Below are 20,095 nucleotides of genomic sequence, written 5' to 3'. Positions count from 1 at the left end.
TGAGGTAAAAAGTTGTGCGATTAACCAAGTTTGTTGGTTTAAAAAAAAACACAAAACGTTACGATGACTATTATTATTGATTATTGATTGATTATTGTTAAGAATTGAGCGTCACCTGAGCTGCTGCTGCTGGTGGCGGTGCCGCGCGCCCGCGGCCGTTTGAGCGGCGCGCGCCCAGCGGCGGGAAAACCCCTGAGGGGCGGGGCCGAGAGGGGTGGTGAGGGGCGGGGCGAGGAGGGGTGAGGGGCGGGGCGAGGCGGTGGGAGGGGAGGGGCGGGAAAAACTGTGGGTAGAGTTGCTTCAATGGGTGTCTCTGTGAGTGTCTCTATGTGTGTCTGTGTGTCTCTGTGTGTGTCTATGTGAGTGTCTCTGTGGGTGTCTATGTGTCTCTGTGGGTGTCTCTGTGTCTCTGTGGGTGTCTGTGTGTCTCTGTGGGTGTCTGTGGGTGTCTATGGGTGTCTATGTGAGTGTCTCTATGTGTGTCTGTGTGTCTCTGTGTGTGTCTATGTGTGTGTCTATGTGGGTGTCTATGTGTCTCTGTGGGTGTCTCTGTGTCTCTGTGGGTGTCTGTGTGTCTCTGTGTGTCTATGTGAGTGTCTCTGTGGGTGTCTCTGTGGGTGTCTATGTGTCTCTGTGGGTGTCTCTGTGTCTCTGTGGGTGTCTATGTGTCTCTGTGGGTGTCTATGTGAGTGTCTCTGTGTGTCTCTGTGTGTGTCTATGTGAGTGTCTCTGTGGGTGTCTATGTGTCTCTGTGGGTGTCTCTGTGTCTCTGTGGGTGTCTATGTGTCTCTGTGGGTGTCTATGTGAGTGTCTCTGTGTGTCTCTGTGTCTCTGTGTGTCTGTGTGGGTGTCTCTGTGAGTGTCTCTATGTGTGTCTGTGTGTCTCTGTGTGTGTCTCTGTGAGTGTCTCTGTGGGTGTCTATGTGTCTCTGTGGGTGTCTCTGTGTCTCTGTGGGTGTCTGTGTGTCTCTGTGGGTGTCTGTGGGTGTCTATGGGTGTCTATGTGAGTGTCTCTATGTGTGTCTGTGTGTCTCTGTGTGTGTCTATGTGAGTGTCTCTGTGGGTGTCTATGTGTCTCTGTGGGTGTCTATGTGTCTCTGTAGGTGTCTATGTGTCTCTATGGGTGTCTATGTGGGTGTCTGTGGGTGTCTATGTGTCTCTGTGAGTGTCTCTATGTGTGTCTGTGTGTCTCTGTGTGTGTCTATGTGTGTGTCTATGTGGGTGTCTATGTGTCTCTGTGGGTGTCTCTGTGTCTCTGTGGGTGTCTGTGTGTCTCTGTGTGTCTATGTGAGTGTCTCTGTGGGTGTCTCTGTGGGTGTCTATGTGTCTCTGTGGGTGTCTCTGTGTCTCTGTGGGTGTCTATGTGTCTCTGTGGGTGTCTATGTGAGTGTCTCTGTGTGTCTCTGTGTGTGTCTATGTGAGTGTCTCTGTGGGTGTCTATGTGTCTCTGTGGGTGTCTCTGTGTCTCTGTGGGTGTCTATGTGTCTCTGTGGGTGTCTATGTGAGTGTCTCTGTGTGTCTCTGTGTCTCTGTGTGTCTGTGTGGGTGTCTCTGTGAGTGTCTCTATGTGTGTCTGTGTGTCTCTGTGTGTGTCTATGTGAGTGTCTCTGTGGGTGTCTATGTGTCTCTGTGGGTGTCTCTGTGTCTCTGTGGGTGTCTGTGTGTCTCTGTGGGTGTCTGTGGGTGTCTATGGGTGTCTATGTGAGTGTCTCTATGTGTGTCTGTGTGTCTCTGTGTGTGTCTATGTGTGTGTCTATGTGGGTGTCTATGTGTCTCTGTGGGTGTCTCTGTGTCTCTGTGGGTGTCTGTGTGTCTCTGTGTGTCTATGTGAGTGTCTCTGTGGGTGTCTCTGTGGGTGTCTATGTGTCTCTGTGGGTGTCTATGTGTCTCTGTGGGTGTCTGTGTGTCTCTGTGGGTGTCTGTGGGTGTCTATGGGTGTCTATGTGAGTGTCTCTATGTGTGTCTGTGTGTCTCTGTGTGTGTCTATGTGAGTGTCTCTGTGGGTGTCTATGTGTCTCTGTGGGTGTCTATGTGTCTCTGTGGGTGTCTCTGTGTCTCTGTGGGTGTCTATGTGTCTCTGTGTCTCTGTAGGTGTCTATGTGTCTCTATGGGTGTCTATGTGTCTCTATGTGTCTCTGTGTGTGTCTGTGGATGTCTGTGTGTCTTTATGGGTGTCTATGTGTCTCTGTGTGTCTCTGTGTCCTGGGGGTGTCTTTGGGTGTCTGTGTGTCTCTGTGGGTGTCTGTAGGTGTCTATGTGTCTCTGTAGGTCTCTGTAGGTGTCTATGTGTCTCTATGGGTGTCTATGTGTCTCTGTGTGTCTCTGTGGGTGTCTGTGGGTGTCTGTGTGTCTCTGTGGGTGTCTATGTGAGTGTCTCTGTGGGTGTCTATGTGTCTCTGTGGGTGTCTCTGTGTCTCTGTAGGTGTCTATGTGTCTCTATGGGTGTCTATGTGTCTATGTGGGTGTCTGTGGGTGTCTATGTGTCTCTGTGAGTGTCTCTATGTGTGTCTGTGTGTCTATGTGAGTGTCTCTATGTGTGTCTGTGTGTCTCTGTGTGTGTCTATGTGAGTGTCTCTGTGGGTGTCTATGTGTCTCTGTGGGTGTCTATGTGTCTCTGTGGGTGTCTGTGTGTCTCTGTGGGTGTCTGTGGGTGTCTATGGGTGTCTATGTGAGTGTCTCTATGTGTGTCTGTGTGTCTCTGTGTGTGTCTATGTGAGTGTCACTGTGGGTGTCTATGTGTCTCTGTGTGTCTCTGTGAGTGTCTCTATGTGTGTCTGTGTCTCTGTGTGTGTCTCTGTGAGTGTCTCTATGTGTGTCTGTGTCTCTGTGTGTGTCTATGTGAGTGTCTCTGTGGGTGTCTATGTGTCTCTGTGGGTGTCTATGTGAGTGTCTCTGTGTGTCTCTGTGTCTCTGTGTGTCTGTGTGTGTGTCTCTGTGAGTGTCTCTATGTGTGTCTGTGTGTCTCTGTGTGTGTCTATGTGAGTGTCTCTGTGGGTGTCTATGTGTCTCTGTGGGTGTCTATGTGTCTCTGTGGGTGTCTGTGGTGGTCTGTGTGTCTCTATGGGTGTCTATGTGTCTCTGTGTCTCTGTGGGTGTCTATGTGTCTCTGTGTGTGTCTGTGGGTGTCTGTGGGTGTCTATGGGTGTCTATGTGAGTGTCTCTATGTGTGTCTGTGTGTGTCTATGTGTGTCTATGTGAGTGTCTCTATGTGTGTCTGTGTGTATCTGTGTGTGTCTATGTGAGTGTCTCTGTGGGTGTCTATGTGTGTCTGTGGGTGTCTATGTGTCTCTGTGTGTCTCTGTGTCTCTGTGGGTGTCTGTGGTGGTCTGTGTGTCTCTATGGGTGTCTATGTGTCTATGTGGGTGTCTGTGGGTGTCTATGTGTCTCTGTGTCTCTGTAGGTGTCTATGTGTCTCTATGGGTGTCTATGTGTCTCTATGTGTCTCTGTGTCTCTGTGGGTGTCTGTGGGTGTCTGTGTGTCTCTATGGGTGTCTATGTGTCTCTGTGAGTGTCTCTATGTGTGTCTGTGTGTCTCTGTGTGTGTCTATGTGAGTGTCTCTGTGGGTGTCTATGTGAGTGTCTCTGTGGGTGTCTATGTGAGTGTCTCTGTGGGTGTCTATGTGTGTCTATGTGTCTCTGTAGGTGTCTGTGTACCTCTATGGGTGTCTATGTGTCCCTGTGTGTCTCTGTGGGTGTCTCTATGGGTGTCTGTGTGTCTCTGTGGGTGTCTATGTGTCTCTGTGTGTCTCTGTGTCTCTGTAGGTGTCTGTGTATCTCTATGGGTGTCTATGTGTCTCTGTGTGTCTATGTGTCTCTGTAGGTGTCTATGTGTCTCTGTAGGTGTCTGTAGGTGTCTATGTGTCTCTGTGGGTGTATATGTGTCTCTGTGGGTGTCTGTGGGTATCTCTATGGGTGTCTGTGGGTCTCTATGAGTGTCTATGTGTCTCTATGGGTGTCTATATGTCTCTATGGGTGTCTGTGTGTCTCTATGTGTCTCTGTGTCTCTGTGGGTGTCTGTGGGTGTCTGTGTGTCTCTATGGGTGTCTATGTGTCTCTGTGTGACTCTGTGTCTCTGTGGGTGTCTGTGGGTGTGTGTGTCTCTATGGGTGTCTATGTGTCTCTGTGAGTGTCTCTATGTGTGTCTGTGTGTCTCTGTGTGTGTCTATGTGAGTGTCTCTGTGGGTGCCTATGTGAGTGTCTCTGTGGGTGTCTATGTGAGTGTCTCTGTGGGTGTCTATGTGTGTCTATGTGTCTCTGTAGGTGTCTGTGTATCTCTATGGGTGTCTATGTGTCTCTGTGTGTCTCTGTGGGTGTCTGTGCGTGTCTGTGGGTGTCTGTGCGTGTCTGTGTGAGTGTCTCTGTGGGTGTCTATGTGTGTCTATGTGTCTCTGTAGGTGTCTGTGTATCTCTATGGGTGTCTATGTGTCCCTGTGTGTCTCTGTGGGTGTCTCTATGGGTGTCTGTGTGTCTCTGTGGGTGTCTATGTGTCTCTGTGTGTCTCTGTGTCTCTGTAGGTGTCTGTGTATCTCTATGGGTGTCTATGTGTCTCTGTGTGTCTATGTGTCTCTGTGGGTGTATATGTGTCTCTGTGGGTGTCTGTGGGTATCTCTATGGGTGTCTGTGGGTCTCTATGAGTGTCTATGTGTCTCTATGGGTGTCTATATGTCTCTATGGGTGTCTGTGTGTCTCTATGGGTGTCTATGTGTCTCTATGAGTGTCTGTGGGTGTCTGTGGGTGTCTATGGGTGTCTGTGAGTGTCTGTGGGTATCTCTATGGGTGTCTATGTGTCTCTGTGGGTGTCTGTGTGTCTCTGTGTGTCTCTGTGTCTCTATGGGTGTCTATGTGTCTCTATGGGTGTCTATGTGTCTCTAAGGGTGTCTATGTATCTCTATGGGTGTCTGTGGGTCTCTATGGGTGTCTGTGTGTCTCTGTGGGTGTCTATGTGTCTCTGTGGGTGTCTGTGGGTGTCTATGTGAGTGTCTCTATGGGTGTCTGTGTGTCTCTGTGGGTGTCTATGTGTCTCTGTGGGTGTCTATGTGTGTCTATGGGTGTCTCTGTTGTCTCTGGGTCTCTATGTGTCTCTATGGGTGTCTATGTGACTCTATGGGTGTCTATGTGCCTCTATGGGTGACTATGTGTCTCTATGGGTGTCTATGTGTCTCTATGGGTGTCTGTGTCTCTGTGGGTGTCTGTGGGTGTCTATGGGTGTATATGTGTCTCTGTGGGTGTCTGTGTATCTCTGTGGGTGTCTTTGGGTGTCTATGGGTGTCTATGTGTCTCTATGTGTGTCTGTGGGTATCTCTATGGGTGTCTATGTGTCTCTGAGAGTGTCTGTGGGTATCTCTATGTGTCTCTATGGGTGTCAATATATCTCTATGGGTGTCTATGTGTCTCTATGGGTGTCTATGTGTCTCTATGGGTGTCTATGTATCTCTATGGGTGTTTATGTGTGTCTGTTGGTGTCTATGTGTCTCTGTGGGTCTCTATGTGTCTCTGTGTGTGTCTGTGGGTATCTATGGGTGTCTGTGGGTCTCTATGGGTGTCTGAGTGTCTCTATGGGTGTCTATGTGTCTCTATGGGTGTCTATGTGTCTCTATGCGTGTCTATGTGTCTCTATGGGTGTCTTTGTGTCTCTATGGGTGTCTATGTGTCTATGTGTCTCTATGTGTCTCTATGGGTGTCTGTGGGTGTCTGTGGGTGTCTATGTGTCTCTATGTGTCTCTGTGGGTGTCTATGTGTCTCTGTCGGTGTCTGTGGGTGTCTATGGGTGTCTATGTGTCTCTATGGGTGTCTATGTGTCTCTATGGGTGTCTATGTGTCTCTGTGGGTGTCTGTGGGTCTCTATGAGTGTCTATGTGTCTCTATGGGTGTATCTGTGGGTGTCTATGAGTGTCTAAGTGTCTCTATGGGTGTCTATGTGTCTCTATGGGTGTCTATGTGTCTCTGTGGGTGTCTATGTGTCTCTATGGGTGTCTATGTGTCTCTATGGGTATCTGTAGGTGTCTATGTCTCTCTGTGGGTGTCTATGTGTCTCTATGGGTGTCTATGTGTCTCTGTGGGTGTCTATGTGTCTCTATGGGTGTCTATGTGTCTCTGTGGGTCTCTATGTGTCTCTATGGGTGTCTATGTGTCTCTGTGGGTGTCTGTGGGTCTCTATGAGTGTCTATGTGTCTCTATGGGTGTCTCTGTGGGTCTCTATGAGTGTCTATGTGTCTCTATGGGTGTCTATGTGTCTCTATGGGTGTCTATGTGTCTCTGTGGGTGTCTATGTGTCTCTATGGGTGTATATGTGTCTCTATGGGTGTCTATGTGTCTCTATGGGTGTCTATGTGTCTCTATGTGTCTCTATGGGGGTCTATGTGTCTCTATGTGTCTCAATGGGTGTCTGTGGGTGTCTGTGGGTGTCTGTGAGTGTCTATGGGTGTGTGTGGGTCTCTATGTGTCTCTATGGATGTCTCTGGGTCTCTATGGGTGTCTATGTGTCTCTGTGAGTGTCTATGTGTCTCTATGGGTGTCTGTGTGTCTATGTGTCTCTGTGAGTGTCTATGTGTCTCTATGGTGGTCTATGTGTCTCTTTGTGTCTCTATGGGTGTCTATGTGTCTCTGTGGGTGTCTGTGGGTGTCTGTGAGTGTCTATGGGTGTGTGTGGGTCTCTATGGGTGTCTATGTGTCTCTGTGAGTGTCTATGTGTCTCTATGGGTGTCGGTGGGTGTCTATGTGTCTCTATGACAGATGTAGAGATACATATGAAAGACAAAGATCCCCCAGGTAGCCTCTAGCAGGCTGTAGGGGCAAGTGCTGTTAGTAGCGAGTAGCAGCACCTACACACACAGACAAAGATCCCTCAGGTAGCCTCTAGCAGGCTGTAGGGGCAAGCGCTGTTAGTGGTCAGTAGCAGCACCTACACACAGACAAAGATCCCCCAGGTAGCCTCTAGCAGGCTGTAGGGGCAAGTGCTGTGAGTAGCGAGTAGCAGCACCTACCCTCACACAGACAGAGATCCCCCAGGTAGCCTCTAGCAGGCTGTAGGGGCAAGTGCTGTAAGTAGCAAGTCGCAGCACCTACACACAGACAAAGATCCCCCAGGTAGCCTCTAGCAGGCTGTAGGGGCAAGTGCTGTTAGTAGCGAGTAGCAGCACCTACACACACAGACAAAGATCCCCCAGCTAGCCTCTAGCAGGCTGTCGGGGCAAGTGCTGTTAGTAGCGAGTAGCAGCACCTATACACACAGAGACAAAGATCCCCCAGGTAGCTTCTAGCAAGCTGCAGGGGCAAGTGCTGTTAGTAGCGAGTAGCAGCACCTACACACACACAGAGGGGGTGGGTGGCTATCAGCACCACGCCCGGCCGCCTTTGTCTCTCCCCCAGTGTTGGCGATGTTCACTACACACCACAGCTACACCAGACACTCAGTTGAGGCTGAGTCGACCTAGGGGAGGCCCAGGACCGGTTCAGATAATCGCTGTCACTGGCGGTGGTGGTGGCCGTGAGCGGGAATTGAACTCAGGTCTCCCTGGGTTAGTAGCGCAGCGCTAACCACTGCACCACCACTCCTCACATGGAGAGACCCACAGAGACCCATAGAGACCCACAGAGTGACCCATAGAGACCCACAGAGACCCACAGTGACCCATAGAGACACACAGAGACCCACAGACACTCATAGAGACCCACACAGCGACCCATAGAGACCCACAGAGACTCATAGAGACACACAGAGACCCACAGAGACGCATAGAGACCCACAGTGACCCATAGAGACACACAGAGACCCACAGTGACCCATAGAGACACACAGAGACCCACAGAAACTCATAGACTCATAGAGACCCATAGAGACCCACAGAGACCAATAGAGACCCACAGAGTGACCCATAGAGACCCACAGAGACCCACAGTGACCCATAGAGACACACAGAGACCCACAGAGACTCATAGAGACCCATACAGCGACCCATAGAGACCCACAGAGACTCATAGAGACACACAGAGACCCACAGAGACGCATAGAGACCCACAGTGACCCATAGAGATACACAGAGACCCACAGAGACTCATAGAGACCCACACAGCGACCCATAGAGACCCACAGAGACTCATAGAGACACTCACTGAAACTCATAGCGACCCACAGCGACTCATAGAGACTCATAGAGACACACAGAGTGACCCATAGAGACACACAGAGACTCATAGAGACCCACATAGTGACCCATAGAGACACACAGAGACTCATAGAGACCCACAGAGTGACCCATAGAGACCCACAGAGACCCACAGTGACCCATAGAGACACACAGAGACCCACAGAGACTCATAGAGACCCACACAGAGACCCATAGAGACACACAGAGACTCATAGAGACACTCACAGAAACTCATAGAGACACACAGAGACCCACAGAGACTCAAAGAGACCCACACATAGACCCATAGAGACCCACAGAGACTCATAGAGACCCACATAGACTCATAGAGACTCATAGAGACACACAGAGACTCATAGAGACCCACAGAGTGACCCATAGAGACACACAGAGACTCATAGAGACTCATAGAGACACACAGAGACTCATAGAGACCCACAGAGTGACCCATAGAGACACACAGAGACTCATAGAGACTCACATAAACTCATAGAGACCCACAGAGACTCATAGAGACCCACAGAGACTCATAGAGACACACAGAGACCCACAGACACACACAGAGACCCATAGACACCCATAGAGACCCATAGAGACTCACAGAGACCGACACAGTGACCCATAGAGACCCACAGAGTTCATAGTTTCATTTCATAGTTTCATAGTTTTATTTATTTGGTATAGCCCTGTGAGCCATACGGCTCTTCTAGATTTAAAGCTTTCGTGACTGCTAGGATCCATACTCTTTGGTTCTATTCGGTAAAGTCGCGTAGGTAAAAAATAAAACAACAATAATCACGACGTTTCGGCCACAACACAAGCGGCCTTCATCAGGTGAAGGGATCAGGCTGTCTCGAGGACAGCGCCATACGGCTCTTGAATCGGAGTGCAACCACGACAAACCAAAAAAACTAAAAACACTAACAAGAAAAACATCTTAAAGTGAAATTTGCGTGTTGACTGTGCAAAACAGAATATCCATGAGAAAAAAAAACATCAAAATATTCTTGTACAAGCACCGTACACCACCAACGCTGCGTGCAAGAAATCCCAGTGGGATGCAAATAAAACAACAACACCAACAACCACAACCACAACAAGAAAACTTTGAGTATGAAAGCTTTCGTGACAGCGTAAAGTTACTCATTGCTTTTTTTCGGTACAGTCACGTGGGCAGGAAGACAATAAAATTATATTAAAACGAAAAACAACAATCACGACGTTTCGATCACAACGTGAGCGATCTTCATCGGGTGTCAAGAGCGAATCACGGGAGGTAAATACAAACACAAGAAGATGGAGAGACGAGAATTCAACAAATCTGACAAAACATTACGTGAAGCCACATCCAGTCAGGCCAACAACACAGCTAGACACTTCCTGGCGGACCACGAATTTCAGAAGAGTGTTAAATTTCGTGTTCAACCTTTGGATTGCGCATAGCAGCATAGATAGAATGTAAGATGTGCCATTTTTTGAGGTGTATATGTATTTCTACTGACCGTGTACCTCGTATTTTTCATCCTATCTATGCTGCTATGTGCAATCCGAAGGTTGAACACGAAATTTAACGCTCTTCTGAAATAACGTGGTCCGCCAGGAAGTGTCTAACTGTGTTGTTGGCCTGACTGGATGTGGCTTCACGTAATGTTTTGTCAGATTTGTTGAATTCTCGTCTCTCATCTTTTTGTTGTGTTTGCATTCCGGGATTTGTTCTTGACACCTGATGAAGATCGCTTGCATTGTGATCGAAACGTCGTGATTGGTATTTAAAAATATGATTTTATTGTATTTCTACATACGTGACTTTACCGAAAAAATCAATGAGTAATTTTATGCAGTCACGAAAGCTTGAATACTTTACTATCACACTTCTACGGGGAAGTTACCGTTGTAATTATGTGTAAGATGTGCCCTTTTTTGAGCTGCCGTTTTGTATTTACAAGAGGTGGTCATTTGTTGAGCTGCCGTTTTGTATTTACAAGAGGTGGTCCTTTTATGTGCTGCCCCCTCTCTCTCTCTCCCTGTCCGTCTTTCCTCCCTCCTTACCTCTTGGTGGACTTGCTTATGTATTTCTACTGACTGTGTACCTCGTATTTTTCATCCTATCTATGCTGCTATGTGCAATCCAAAGGTTGAACACGAAATGTAACACTCTTCTGAAATTCGTGGTCCGCCAGGAAGTGTCTAACTGTGTTGTTGGCCTGACTGGATGTGGCTTCACGTAATGTTTTGTCAGATTTGTTGAATTCTCGTCTCTCCATCTTCTTGTGTTTGTATTTACCTCCCGTGATTCGTTCTTGACACCTGATGAAGATCGCTCGCGTTGTGATCGAAACGTCGTGATTGTTGTTTTTCGTTTTAATATAATTTTATTGTCTTTCTAAACACGTGACTTTACCGAAAAACCCAATGAGTAAGACAACTTAGATTAAGGCCGTCAGTCTAACTCCGTACTACAATAAACAAAAACATGGCCAAACCAAAAAACTTTTAGAAATCACCAAAATAAAGCCATAAATGCAATGTAACAGTGATCACAGGAACTGTGACCGAATTTTTAACAGTAAACTACATAAATAACATGTAACACCAAATCCTAGAGCCATAGCTGGCTGCATGAGTTACTCCACAAACAACAGGAGCATCAGTCGGAGTATCACATTTTTCAATGCACCTTTAAGATCAGCACGCTAAATCAAAATACAGATCATACTTTGCAGCGGTCATCCGGAGCGAAACATTTTATTTTATTTTAGGCCACTGAATAGCAGCGGCAGCTAGGGGTGTACAACTCCTCTAGAGCAGTTTTGAGAGAACTCATTGGTAGCGATTCAAGTCGCAGTTTATTGGCAATAGCATTCCAGACCCTGGGGGCATCAATAGCAAAGGCCCTTCCTCCAGTTTTTGTACGGCAATAGGGAATGTGAAGCTGGTAAATGAGCGAAGACCTGAGGTTAAATTTGTTCTTTGAAACAGAGAGGAGATCCAGCAGCAGGTAAAGTCTGCGGATTTTTTTGTAAGCACATCGTGAATCAATAAGATCCGGTGCACAAGCCGTCGAACATTCAGAGATGTTAAGTTTGACCCAATGTAGAGATCACAGTGGTGAGTCCTATATGGGCAGTTCAACGCAAATCTTAAGGCCGAGTGATAGATGGAATCAAGCTTCTTCAGTACAGTACGTTGGGGCTGATTTATACACGATGTCACAGGAGTCAAGTAGAGGCAGTATGGTAGCTTTTATCAATTCCAAACGGAACATTGGGGGGAAGCAGTGCTTGTGTCGATACAGAAAACTAATTTTTATTTTTGTCTTTTTACCAATATATTCAATGTGATCTTCAAAACTCAGTTTTGAATCCAGGATGACCCCAAGATACTTATAGATCTTGACTTGCTCTATTTGACAATTATTTAAGGAATGTAATTGGGGAAAAATAATTTCCTGCTTTAGTCCCGGTGAGAAGCATAGCACCTTGGTTTTGGAGGTATTCAGGACTAGTTTAAGAGCAACTAGCTGATGTTGTAGTTTGTTGAAATCACCCTGGAGCTTAGCAATCACGTCATCCGGAGAGCGGCCAGCAGTGATCAGTATCGTGTCATCTGCAAAAATATTTACCCTGGAATGATCCGGTTCAGTGCCCAAGTCATTGACGTAAAGAGAGAACAAGAGGGGGCCGAGGATGGAACCCTGTGGAACCCCTTTTGTTATCTTAACTATGTTTGACCTCCAACCATCTGTGAATACAGTTTGGGTGCGAGAAAAGAGGTAATTTTGTAACCATTGTACAGTGATCTCGGAAAAACCGAGGCAACTTAGTTTACTAAGCAGGCTGTTGTGGTCTACTGTATCAAAAGCTTTGGACAGGTCAAGAAAAAGACAGGCGCAGTACTGCTTATTATCAAGGCTATTGTAAATTTGATTCAAAGAGTCTAATGCAGCAGATGTGGTGCTGTATTTTTTACGGAACCCAGATTGTTTTAGATGTAGTAGATTGTTGGTGGACAGGAAACTGCTAATTTGGTAGTTCAATAATTTTTCAAAAATTTTCATCAACGGGGACAAAGTTGAGATAGGTCGGTAGTTATTTGGATCATCTTTAGGGCCCCCTTTGTGAAGTGGACGGACATAGGAATGTTTACATTCTCGAGGAACTGATGCTTCTTTGATGGACAGGTTGAAAATATGGGCTATAGGTTTGTATATTAGGTGACCAACAGTTAGCAGAGCAAAGACGGGAAAACTATCCGCTCCGGTAGAGGAGGACCCTTTGAGGTAGGATAGCTGTTTCAGAACATTACTTTCGTGGATTGGCTGGAAACTAAATTCGTTTAATGTTTGGACAGGGGTGTAGGGATTTGCATGAGCAGGGGTGACTCCCAAAACATTATCAAGAAGATTACCGCCTTCAGAAAAACGAAGGTTACAATTATGAGGCCTTTGCCAGTAACAAGATATGGTAATAGGTTCTACCCTTTTAACTGGCAAAAAAAACTGACACCTTTATTCAAGGCATCATGTCTGCAATAACCACAACACAAGCAGTCAAAATGCAAACAAAAGAGGTAACTCTGATAATAATAATAATGATATTGGCACTGTCCTTGAATTTGATTGGTCCACACCAGAGACGGCTTTTCTTAGAGCCCTTTAGTCTCCATTGGTGTTGGACCAGAAGACGCCAAAAGGCGTACAACTCAAAAAACAGTGCACTATCAGAGTATTGAGGGCTCGGGGTGAGCATTTACATTATGAGACCTCCTTTGCCAGTAACAAGATATAGTCTTGTGGTCCAACACCAGTGGAGACTAAAGGGCTCTAAGAAAAGCCGTCTCGGAGTGTGGACCAATCAAATTCAAGGACAGTGCCAATATTATTATTATCAGAGTTGCCTCTTTTGTTTGCATTCTGACTGCTTGTGTTGTGGTTATTGCAAACATGACGCCTTGAATAAAGGTGTCAGTTTTTGTGCCAGTTAAAAGGGTAAAACCTATTACTATGAGGTTAAAATTGTCAACTATTTTTTTGGGATCTGAAAAATGTTCCCCATTTCGGTTAAGCTCAACGGGCAGATTGTCTGTTTTGGATGCCTTTTCGATACATTTGATTGTTTTCCAGAACATTCTGGCATTTCCATGTGATTCCAGGAAGAGTGGAATTGAAATAGGCATTTTTTGCATGCCACATATTTTTTTGACGCATCTATTCCTTAAAATCTTGTATTCTAGCCAGTCACTGACCAAATTACTTTTGTGAGCACATGCCCAAGCCTTGCCCCTAGTTTTCATGAGCTTCGTAATCAAAGGATCATAGAGACACACAGAGACCCATAGAGACTCATAGACTCATAGAGACCCGCAGAGTGACCCATAGAGACACACAGAGACTCATAGAGACCCACAGAGATTCATAGAGACCCACAGATGACCCGTAGAGACCCACAGAGACTCATAGAGACACCCAGAGACCCACACAGTGACCCATAGAGACCCATAGAGACTCATAGAGACACACAGAGACCCACAGAGACTCATAGAGACACACAGAGACCCACACAGTGACCCATAGAGACCCACAGAGTCTCAAAGAGACCCACACAGTGACCCATAGAGACCCACAGAGACTCATAGAGACCCACAGAGACCCACACAGTGACCCATAGAGACCCACAGAGACTCATAGAGATACACAGAGTGACCCATAGAGACACACAGAGACCCATAGAGACACACAGAGACCCACAGAGACCCATAGAGACCCACAGAGACCCATAGAGACACACAGAGACCCACAGAGACCCATAGAGACTCATAGAGACTCATATAGACACACAGAGACCCATAGAGACACACAGAGACCCATAGAGACTCATAGAGACCCACAGAGACTCACAGAGACTCATAGAGACACACAGAGACCCATAGAGACTCATAGAGACACACAGAGACCCACAGAGACTCATAGAGACACACAGAGACCCACAGAGACCCATAGAGACTCATAGAGACACACAGAGACCCATAGAGACACACAGAGACCCATAGAGACTCATAGAGATTCATAGAGACACACAGAGACCCATAGAGACACACAGAGACCCACAGAGACTCATAGAGACACACAGAGACCCACAGAGACCCATAGAGACTCATAGAGACACACAGAGACCCATAGAGACACACAGAGACCCATAGAGACTCATAGAGACACACAGAGACCCACAGAGACCCATAGAGACTCATAGAGACTCATAGAGACCCATAGAGACACACAGAGACCCATAGAGACTCATAGAGACCCACAGAGACTCACAGAGACTCATAGAGACACACAGAGACCCATAGAGACACACAGAGACCCATAGAGACACACAGAGACCCATAGAGACTCATAGAGACACACAGAGACCCATAGAGACTCATAGAGACCCACACAGTGACGTCACCTCTTAATCACCGCGTCCCACCCCACCCCTCCCCACCCCCGCCCCCACCACCTCAATCCCCCCTCCACCCCCCACCCCCACCCCTCCATCACAACCCCCCCCACCCCACCCCACCCCCGCGCGCATGCGCAGTGCAAAGCGGCGCGATGGCTGCCCGCAGCCATGTGCAGGATCCTAACGACCGCCGCCTGAGGCCTGTCTACGGTAACGGGGGTCGCGCGCGCGGTCTGCCGCGCCGGGAGGTAGCGGCGGTAGCGGCGGCGGCGGCGGCGCTACCGCGACATCTCTCGGGCACGAGCGGGGCTGCCACTCGGCTCACTCGCACAGCCACCACCCCCGCCCCGCGAGCTTAGAGCGTCCAACCCCGTAAACCGAGGGGGTAGGGTGGGGGGGGGGGGTGCTCGACTAGCGGGGCCCCGGTGGTGCGGTGGGGGGGGAGGCGGCCGGCGGATCCAGGAAAGGCCGTAGGCTGAGGCCTAAGGGACCGTGGTCTCGTTGGCTGCAGACTTTAGTTTGTGATGGTGTGAGACGGGGTTGGGTTTGTAAATGGCCATACTTCACCAGTCCGGTCACCCGCGCGCGCGCGTGTGTGTGTGGTTGGGTAGAATGTGTGGGTGGTGGGGTGGCTGGGAGGGGAGCGGTGGGGCAGCGGTTAGCGGTTAGCGCTACGAACCCGGGTCTCTGTCTCTGTGTGTCTCTGTAGATCTCTATGGGTCTCTATGAGTCTCTGTGTGTCTCTGTAGGTCTCTATGGGTCTCTATGGGTCTCTGTGTGTCTCTGTGTGTCTCTATAGATCTCTATGGGTCTCTGTGTGTCTCTATAGATCTCTATAGATCTCTATGGGTCTCTATGGGTCTCTGTCTCTGTGTGTCTCTGTAGATCTCTATGGGTCTCTATGGGTCTCTGTGTGTCTCTGTAGGTCTCTATGGGTCTCTATGGGTCTCTGTGTGTCTCTGTGTGTCTCTATAGATCTCTAAGGGTCTCTGTGTGTCTCTATAGATCTCTATAGATCTCTATGGGTCTCTATGGGTCTCTGTCTCTGTGTGTCTCTGTAGATCTCTATGGGTCTCTATGGGTCTCTGTGTGTCTCTGTGTGTCTCTGTGTGTCTCTGTAGGTCTCTGTAGGTCTCTATGGGTCTCTAGATCTCATTGGGTCTCTGTGTGTCTCTGTAGGTCTCTATGGGTCTCTATGGGTCTCTAGATCTCATTGGGTCTCTGTGTGTCTCTGTAGATCTCTATGGGTCTCTGTGTGTCTCTGTGTGTCTCTATAGATCTCTATGGGTCTCTGTGTGTCTCTGTGTGTCTCTATAGATCTCTATGGGTCTCTGTGTGTCTCTGTGTGTCTCTATAGATCTCTATGGGTCTCTATGGGTCTGTAGATCTCTATGGGTCTCTATGGGTCTCTGTGTGTCTCTGTAGGTCTCTATGGGTCTCTATGGGTCTCTAGATCTCAGTGGGTGTCTGTGTGTCTCTGTGTGTCTCTATGGGTCTCTATGGGTCTCTGTGTGTCTCTGTAGGTCTCTATGGGTCTCTGTGTGTCTCTGTAGGTCTCTATGGGTCTCTAGATCTCAGTGTGTCTCTGTGTGTCTCTGTAGGTCTCTGTAGGTCTCTATGGGTCTCTATGGGTCTCTGGATCTCCGTGGATCTCAGTGTGTCTCTGTGTGTCTCCATATATCTCTATGGGTCTCTATGGGTCTCTATGGGTCTCTGTAGGTCTCTATGGGTCTCTATGGGTCTCTATGGGTCTCTGGATCTCTGTGAGTCTCTGTAGGTCTCTATGGGTCTCTATGGGTCTCTATGGGTCTCTATGGGTCTCTGTAGGTCTCTATGGGTCTCTATGGGTCTCTGTAGGTCTCTGTAGGTCTCTATGGGTCTCTATGGGTCTCTGGATCTCCGTGGATCTCAGTGTGTCTCTGTGTGTCTCCATATATCTCTATGGGTCTCTATGGGTCTCTATGGGTCTCTGTAGGTCTCTATGGGTCTCTATGGGTCTCTATGGGTCTCTGGATCTCTGTGAGTCTCTGTAGGTCTCTATGGGTCTCTATGGGTCTCTATGGGTCTCTATGGGTCTCTGTGTGTCTCTGTAGGTCTCTATGGGTCTCTATGGGTCTGTGGATCTCAGTGGGTGTCTATGGGTCTCTATAGATCTCTATGGGTCTCTATGGGTCTCTATGGGTCTCTATGGGTCTCTATGGGTCTCTATGGGTCTCTATGGGTCTCAGTGGGTCTCTGTGTCTCTGTAGATCTCTGTGGATCTCAGTGGATCTCAGTGGGTCTCTGTGGGTCTCTGTAGGTCTCTATGGGTATCTATGGGTCTCTATGGGTCTCTATGGGTCTCTATGGGTCGTGTTTTAGTTTTGTTTGTTGTGGTTGCACCCAATTCAAGAGCCGAATGGCTCACAGCGCTATACCAAAAATAAATAATATGAAACTGAAAACTGAGTCTCTATGGGTTTCTGGGTCAATGGGAGTCTCTCTGTGGATTTCTATGGGTCTCTATGGTGATCTGTGGGTCTCTGTGTGGGTCTCTATGCGGGGAGTGGTGGTGCAGTGGTTAGCGCTGCACTACTAACCCAGATAGACCCTAGTTCGATTCCCGCTCACGGCCGCCACCACCACCACCAGTGACAGCGATTATCTGAACCGGTCCTGGGCCTCCCCTAGGTCGACTCAGCCTCAACTGAGTAGCTGGTGTAGCTGTGGTGTGTAGTGAACATCGCCAGCACTGGGGGAGAGACAAAGGCGGCCGGGCGTGGTGCTGGGGGATCTTTGTGTGTGTGTGTAGGTGCTGCTACTCGCTACTAACAGCACTTTCCCCTACAGCCTGCTAGAGGCTACCTGGGGGATCTTTGTGTGTGTGGGTGCTGCTACTCGCTACTCACAGCACTTGCCCCTACAGCCCTGCTAGAGGCTACCTGGGGGATCTTTGTGTGTGTGGGTGCTGCTACTCGCTACTAACAGCACTTGCCCCTACAGCCCGCTAGAGGCTACCTGGGGGATCTTTGTCTGTGTGTGTAGGTGCTGCTACTCGCTACTAACAGCACTTGCCCCTACAGCCTGTTACAGGCTATACGGGGGATCTTTGTGTGTGAGTGTGTAGGTGTGTGCGTGCGTGAGTGGGTAGGTGAATGAATGGGTGGGTGAGTGAGTGTGTGAGTGTATCAGCGAGTCAGTGTGTCAGTGAGTGTGTCGGTGAGTGTGTCGGTGAGTGGGTGAGTGAGTGTGTACGTGAGGGGGTGGGAGAGTTTCAGTAAGTGTGTCAGTAAGTGTGTCAGTGAGTGTGAGTGAGTGGGTGAGTGTATGAGTGAGTCAGTGGGTCAATGTGTGAGTGAGTGTGTATTTGGGTGGGTGGGTGAGTGAGTCAGTGTGTCAGTGAATGGGTGAGTGAGTGGGTGTGTGTGTGAGAGTGTGAGTGAGTGAGTGGGTGGGGTGTGTGTGAGAGTATGTGAGAGTGTGAGTGAGTGGGTGGGTGTGTGGGGTGTATGTGTGTGAGAGTCTGAGAGTGTGTGTGAGTGAGTGGGTTTGGGTGTGGGGTGTGTGAGTGTCTGAGAGTGTGAGTGAGTGGGTGGGTGTGTGGGGTGTGTGAGTATGTGAGAGTGTGGGTGGGTGTGTGGGGTGTGTGAGTATGTGAGAGTGTTTGTGGGTGGGTGTGTGGGGTGTGTGAGTATGTGAGAGTGTGAGGGAGTGAGTGGGTGTGTGTGTATGTGACAGTGTGTGTGAGTGGGTTGGTGTGTGGGGTGTGTGTGTATGTGAGAGTGTGTGTGAGTGGGTTGGTGTGTGGGGGGTGTGAGTATGTGAGAGTGTGAGTGAGTGTGTGGGGTGTGTGTGTATGTGAGAGTGTGTGTGAGTGGGTGGGTGTGTGGTGTGTGTGTGTATGTGAGAGTGTGAGTGAGTGGGTGGGTGTGTGGCGTGTATGTGTGTGAGTGTCTGAGAGTGTGAGTGAGTGGGTGGGTGTGTGAGTATGTGAGAGTGTGTGTGAGTGGGTGTGTGGGGTGTGTGAGTGTGTGAGAGTGTGAGTGAGTGGGTGTGTGGGGTGTGTGAGTATGTGACAGTGTGAGTGAGTGGGTGGGGTGTATGTGTGTGAGTGTCTGAGAGTGTGAGTGAGTGGGTGGGTGTATGTGTGTGAGAGTATGTGAGAGTGTGAGTGAGTGGGTGGGTGTGTGGGGTGTGTGAGTATGTGAGAGTGTGTGTGGGTGTGTGGGGTGTGTGAGTATGTGACAGTGAGTGGGTGGGTGTGTGGTGTGTGTGAGAGTATGTGACAGTGTGAGTGGGTGTGTGTGAGAGTATGTGAGAGTGTGAGTGAGTGGGTGGGGTGTGTGTATGTGAGAGTATGTGTGAGTGGGTGGGTGTGTGGGGTGTGTGAGTATGTGAGAGTGTGTGTGAGTGGGTGTGTATGAGAGTGTGTGTGAGTGGGTGTGTGTGTGTGTGTATATGTGAGAGTGTGTGAGTGGGTGGGTGTGAGAGTGTGTGTGAGTGTGTTGGTTGTGTGGGGTGTGTGTGAGAGTATGTGTGAGTGGGTGGGGTGTGTGTGAGAGTATGTGAGAGTGTGTGTGAGTGGGTGGGTGTATGGGGGAGTATGTGAGAGTGTGTGTGAGTGGGTGTGTGTGAGAGTATGTGAGAGTGTGTGAGTGGGTGGGTGTGTGTGAGAGTATGTGAGAGTGTGTGTGAGTGGGTGTGTGTGAGAGTGTGTGTGAGTGGGTGTGTGTGTGTGTGTATGTGAGAGTGTGTGTGAGTGTGTGTGTGAGTATGTGAGAGTGTGTGTGAGTGGGTGTGTGTGTGTGTGAGAGTGTGTGTGAGTGTGTGTGTGTGAGTGTATGTGAGAGTGTGTGTGAGTGTGTGTGTGAGTGTATGTGAGAGTGTGTGTGAGTGTGTGTGTGAGTATGTGAGAGTGTGTGTGAGTGGGTGTGTGTGTGAGTATGTGAGAGTATGTGTGAGTGGGTGAGAGTGTGTGTGGGGTGTGTGTGAGAGTGTATGTGAATGTGTGGGGTGTGTGTGTATGTGAGAGTGTGTGTGTGAGTATGTGAGAGTGTGTGTGAGTGGGTGTGTCAGTGTGTGTATGTGAGAGTATGTGAGTGGGTGGGTGTGCGGGGGGTGCTTTGGCGATGCTGATGATGCGGCACATTCATTGATGAGACTCGGGGTAGAGTCGGGTTTGACTCATTCACGCCCCACAGCTGTGCCAGTGCATTAGCTCCGTCTGCCATTGTGTGTCAGTGTGTGTGTGTGTCAGTGTGTGTGTGTGTCAGTGTGTGTGTGTCAATGTGTCAATTTGTGTGTGTCAGTGTGTGTGTGTGTCAGTGTGTATCAGTGTGTCAGTGTGTGTGTGTCAGTGTGTGTGTGTCAGTGTGTGTCAGTTTCTGTGTGTCAGTGTGTGTCAGTGTCTGTCAGTGTGTGTGTGTCAGTGTGTGTCAGTGTGTGTGTGTCAGTTTGTGTGTGTCAGTGTGTGTGTCAGTGTGTGTCAGTGTGTGTGTCAGTGTGTGTGTGTGTCAGTGTGTGTGT

At 48.8% G+C, this 20,095-nt stretch overlaps 1 protein-coding gene and 1 long non-coding RNA gene across 3 annotated transcripts in view; one reads left to right on the top strand and one right to left on the bottom strand.

The window, feature by feature from the left end:
- Positions 1-192, bottom strand: part of LOC142907857 (uncharacterized) — a 50,384-nt gene extending 50,192 nt beyond the window's left edge. For both annotated transcript variants that reach the window (XR_012931298.1, XR_012931299.1), the window contains exon 1: positions 116-192. This is a non-coding gene — a long non-coding RNA (uncharacterized LOC142907857). The remainder of the gene's footprint in view (positions 1-115) is intronic.
- Positions 193-14,695: 14,503 nt separating this feature from the next.
- Positions 14,696-20,095, top strand: part of LOC116938318 (N-alpha-acetyltransferase 25, NatB auxiliary subunit-like) — a 30,758-nt gene continuing 25,358 nt past the window's right edge. Inside the window, exon 1 of the mRNA XM_076057717.1 lies at positions 14,696-14,800. Within this exon, the coding sequence (XP_075913832.1) occupies positions 14,743-14,800 (58 nt within the window). The 5' untranslated portion in view covers positions 14,696-14,742. The remainder of the gene's footprint in view (positions 14,801-20,095) is intronic.

This window comes from Petromyzon marinus, chromosome 84, assembly GCF_048934315.1.
Source record: "Petromyzon marinus isolate PM22_M1 ecotype Great Lakes invasive population chromosome 84, UKy_Petmar_22M1.pri1.0, whole genome shotgun sequence".
Lineage (NCBI taxonomy): Eukaryota > Metazoa > Chordata > Hyperoartia > Petromyzontiformes > Petromyzontidae > Petromyzon > Petromyzon marinus.
This window is presented reverse-complemented; position numbering and strand designations above follow the sequence as displayed.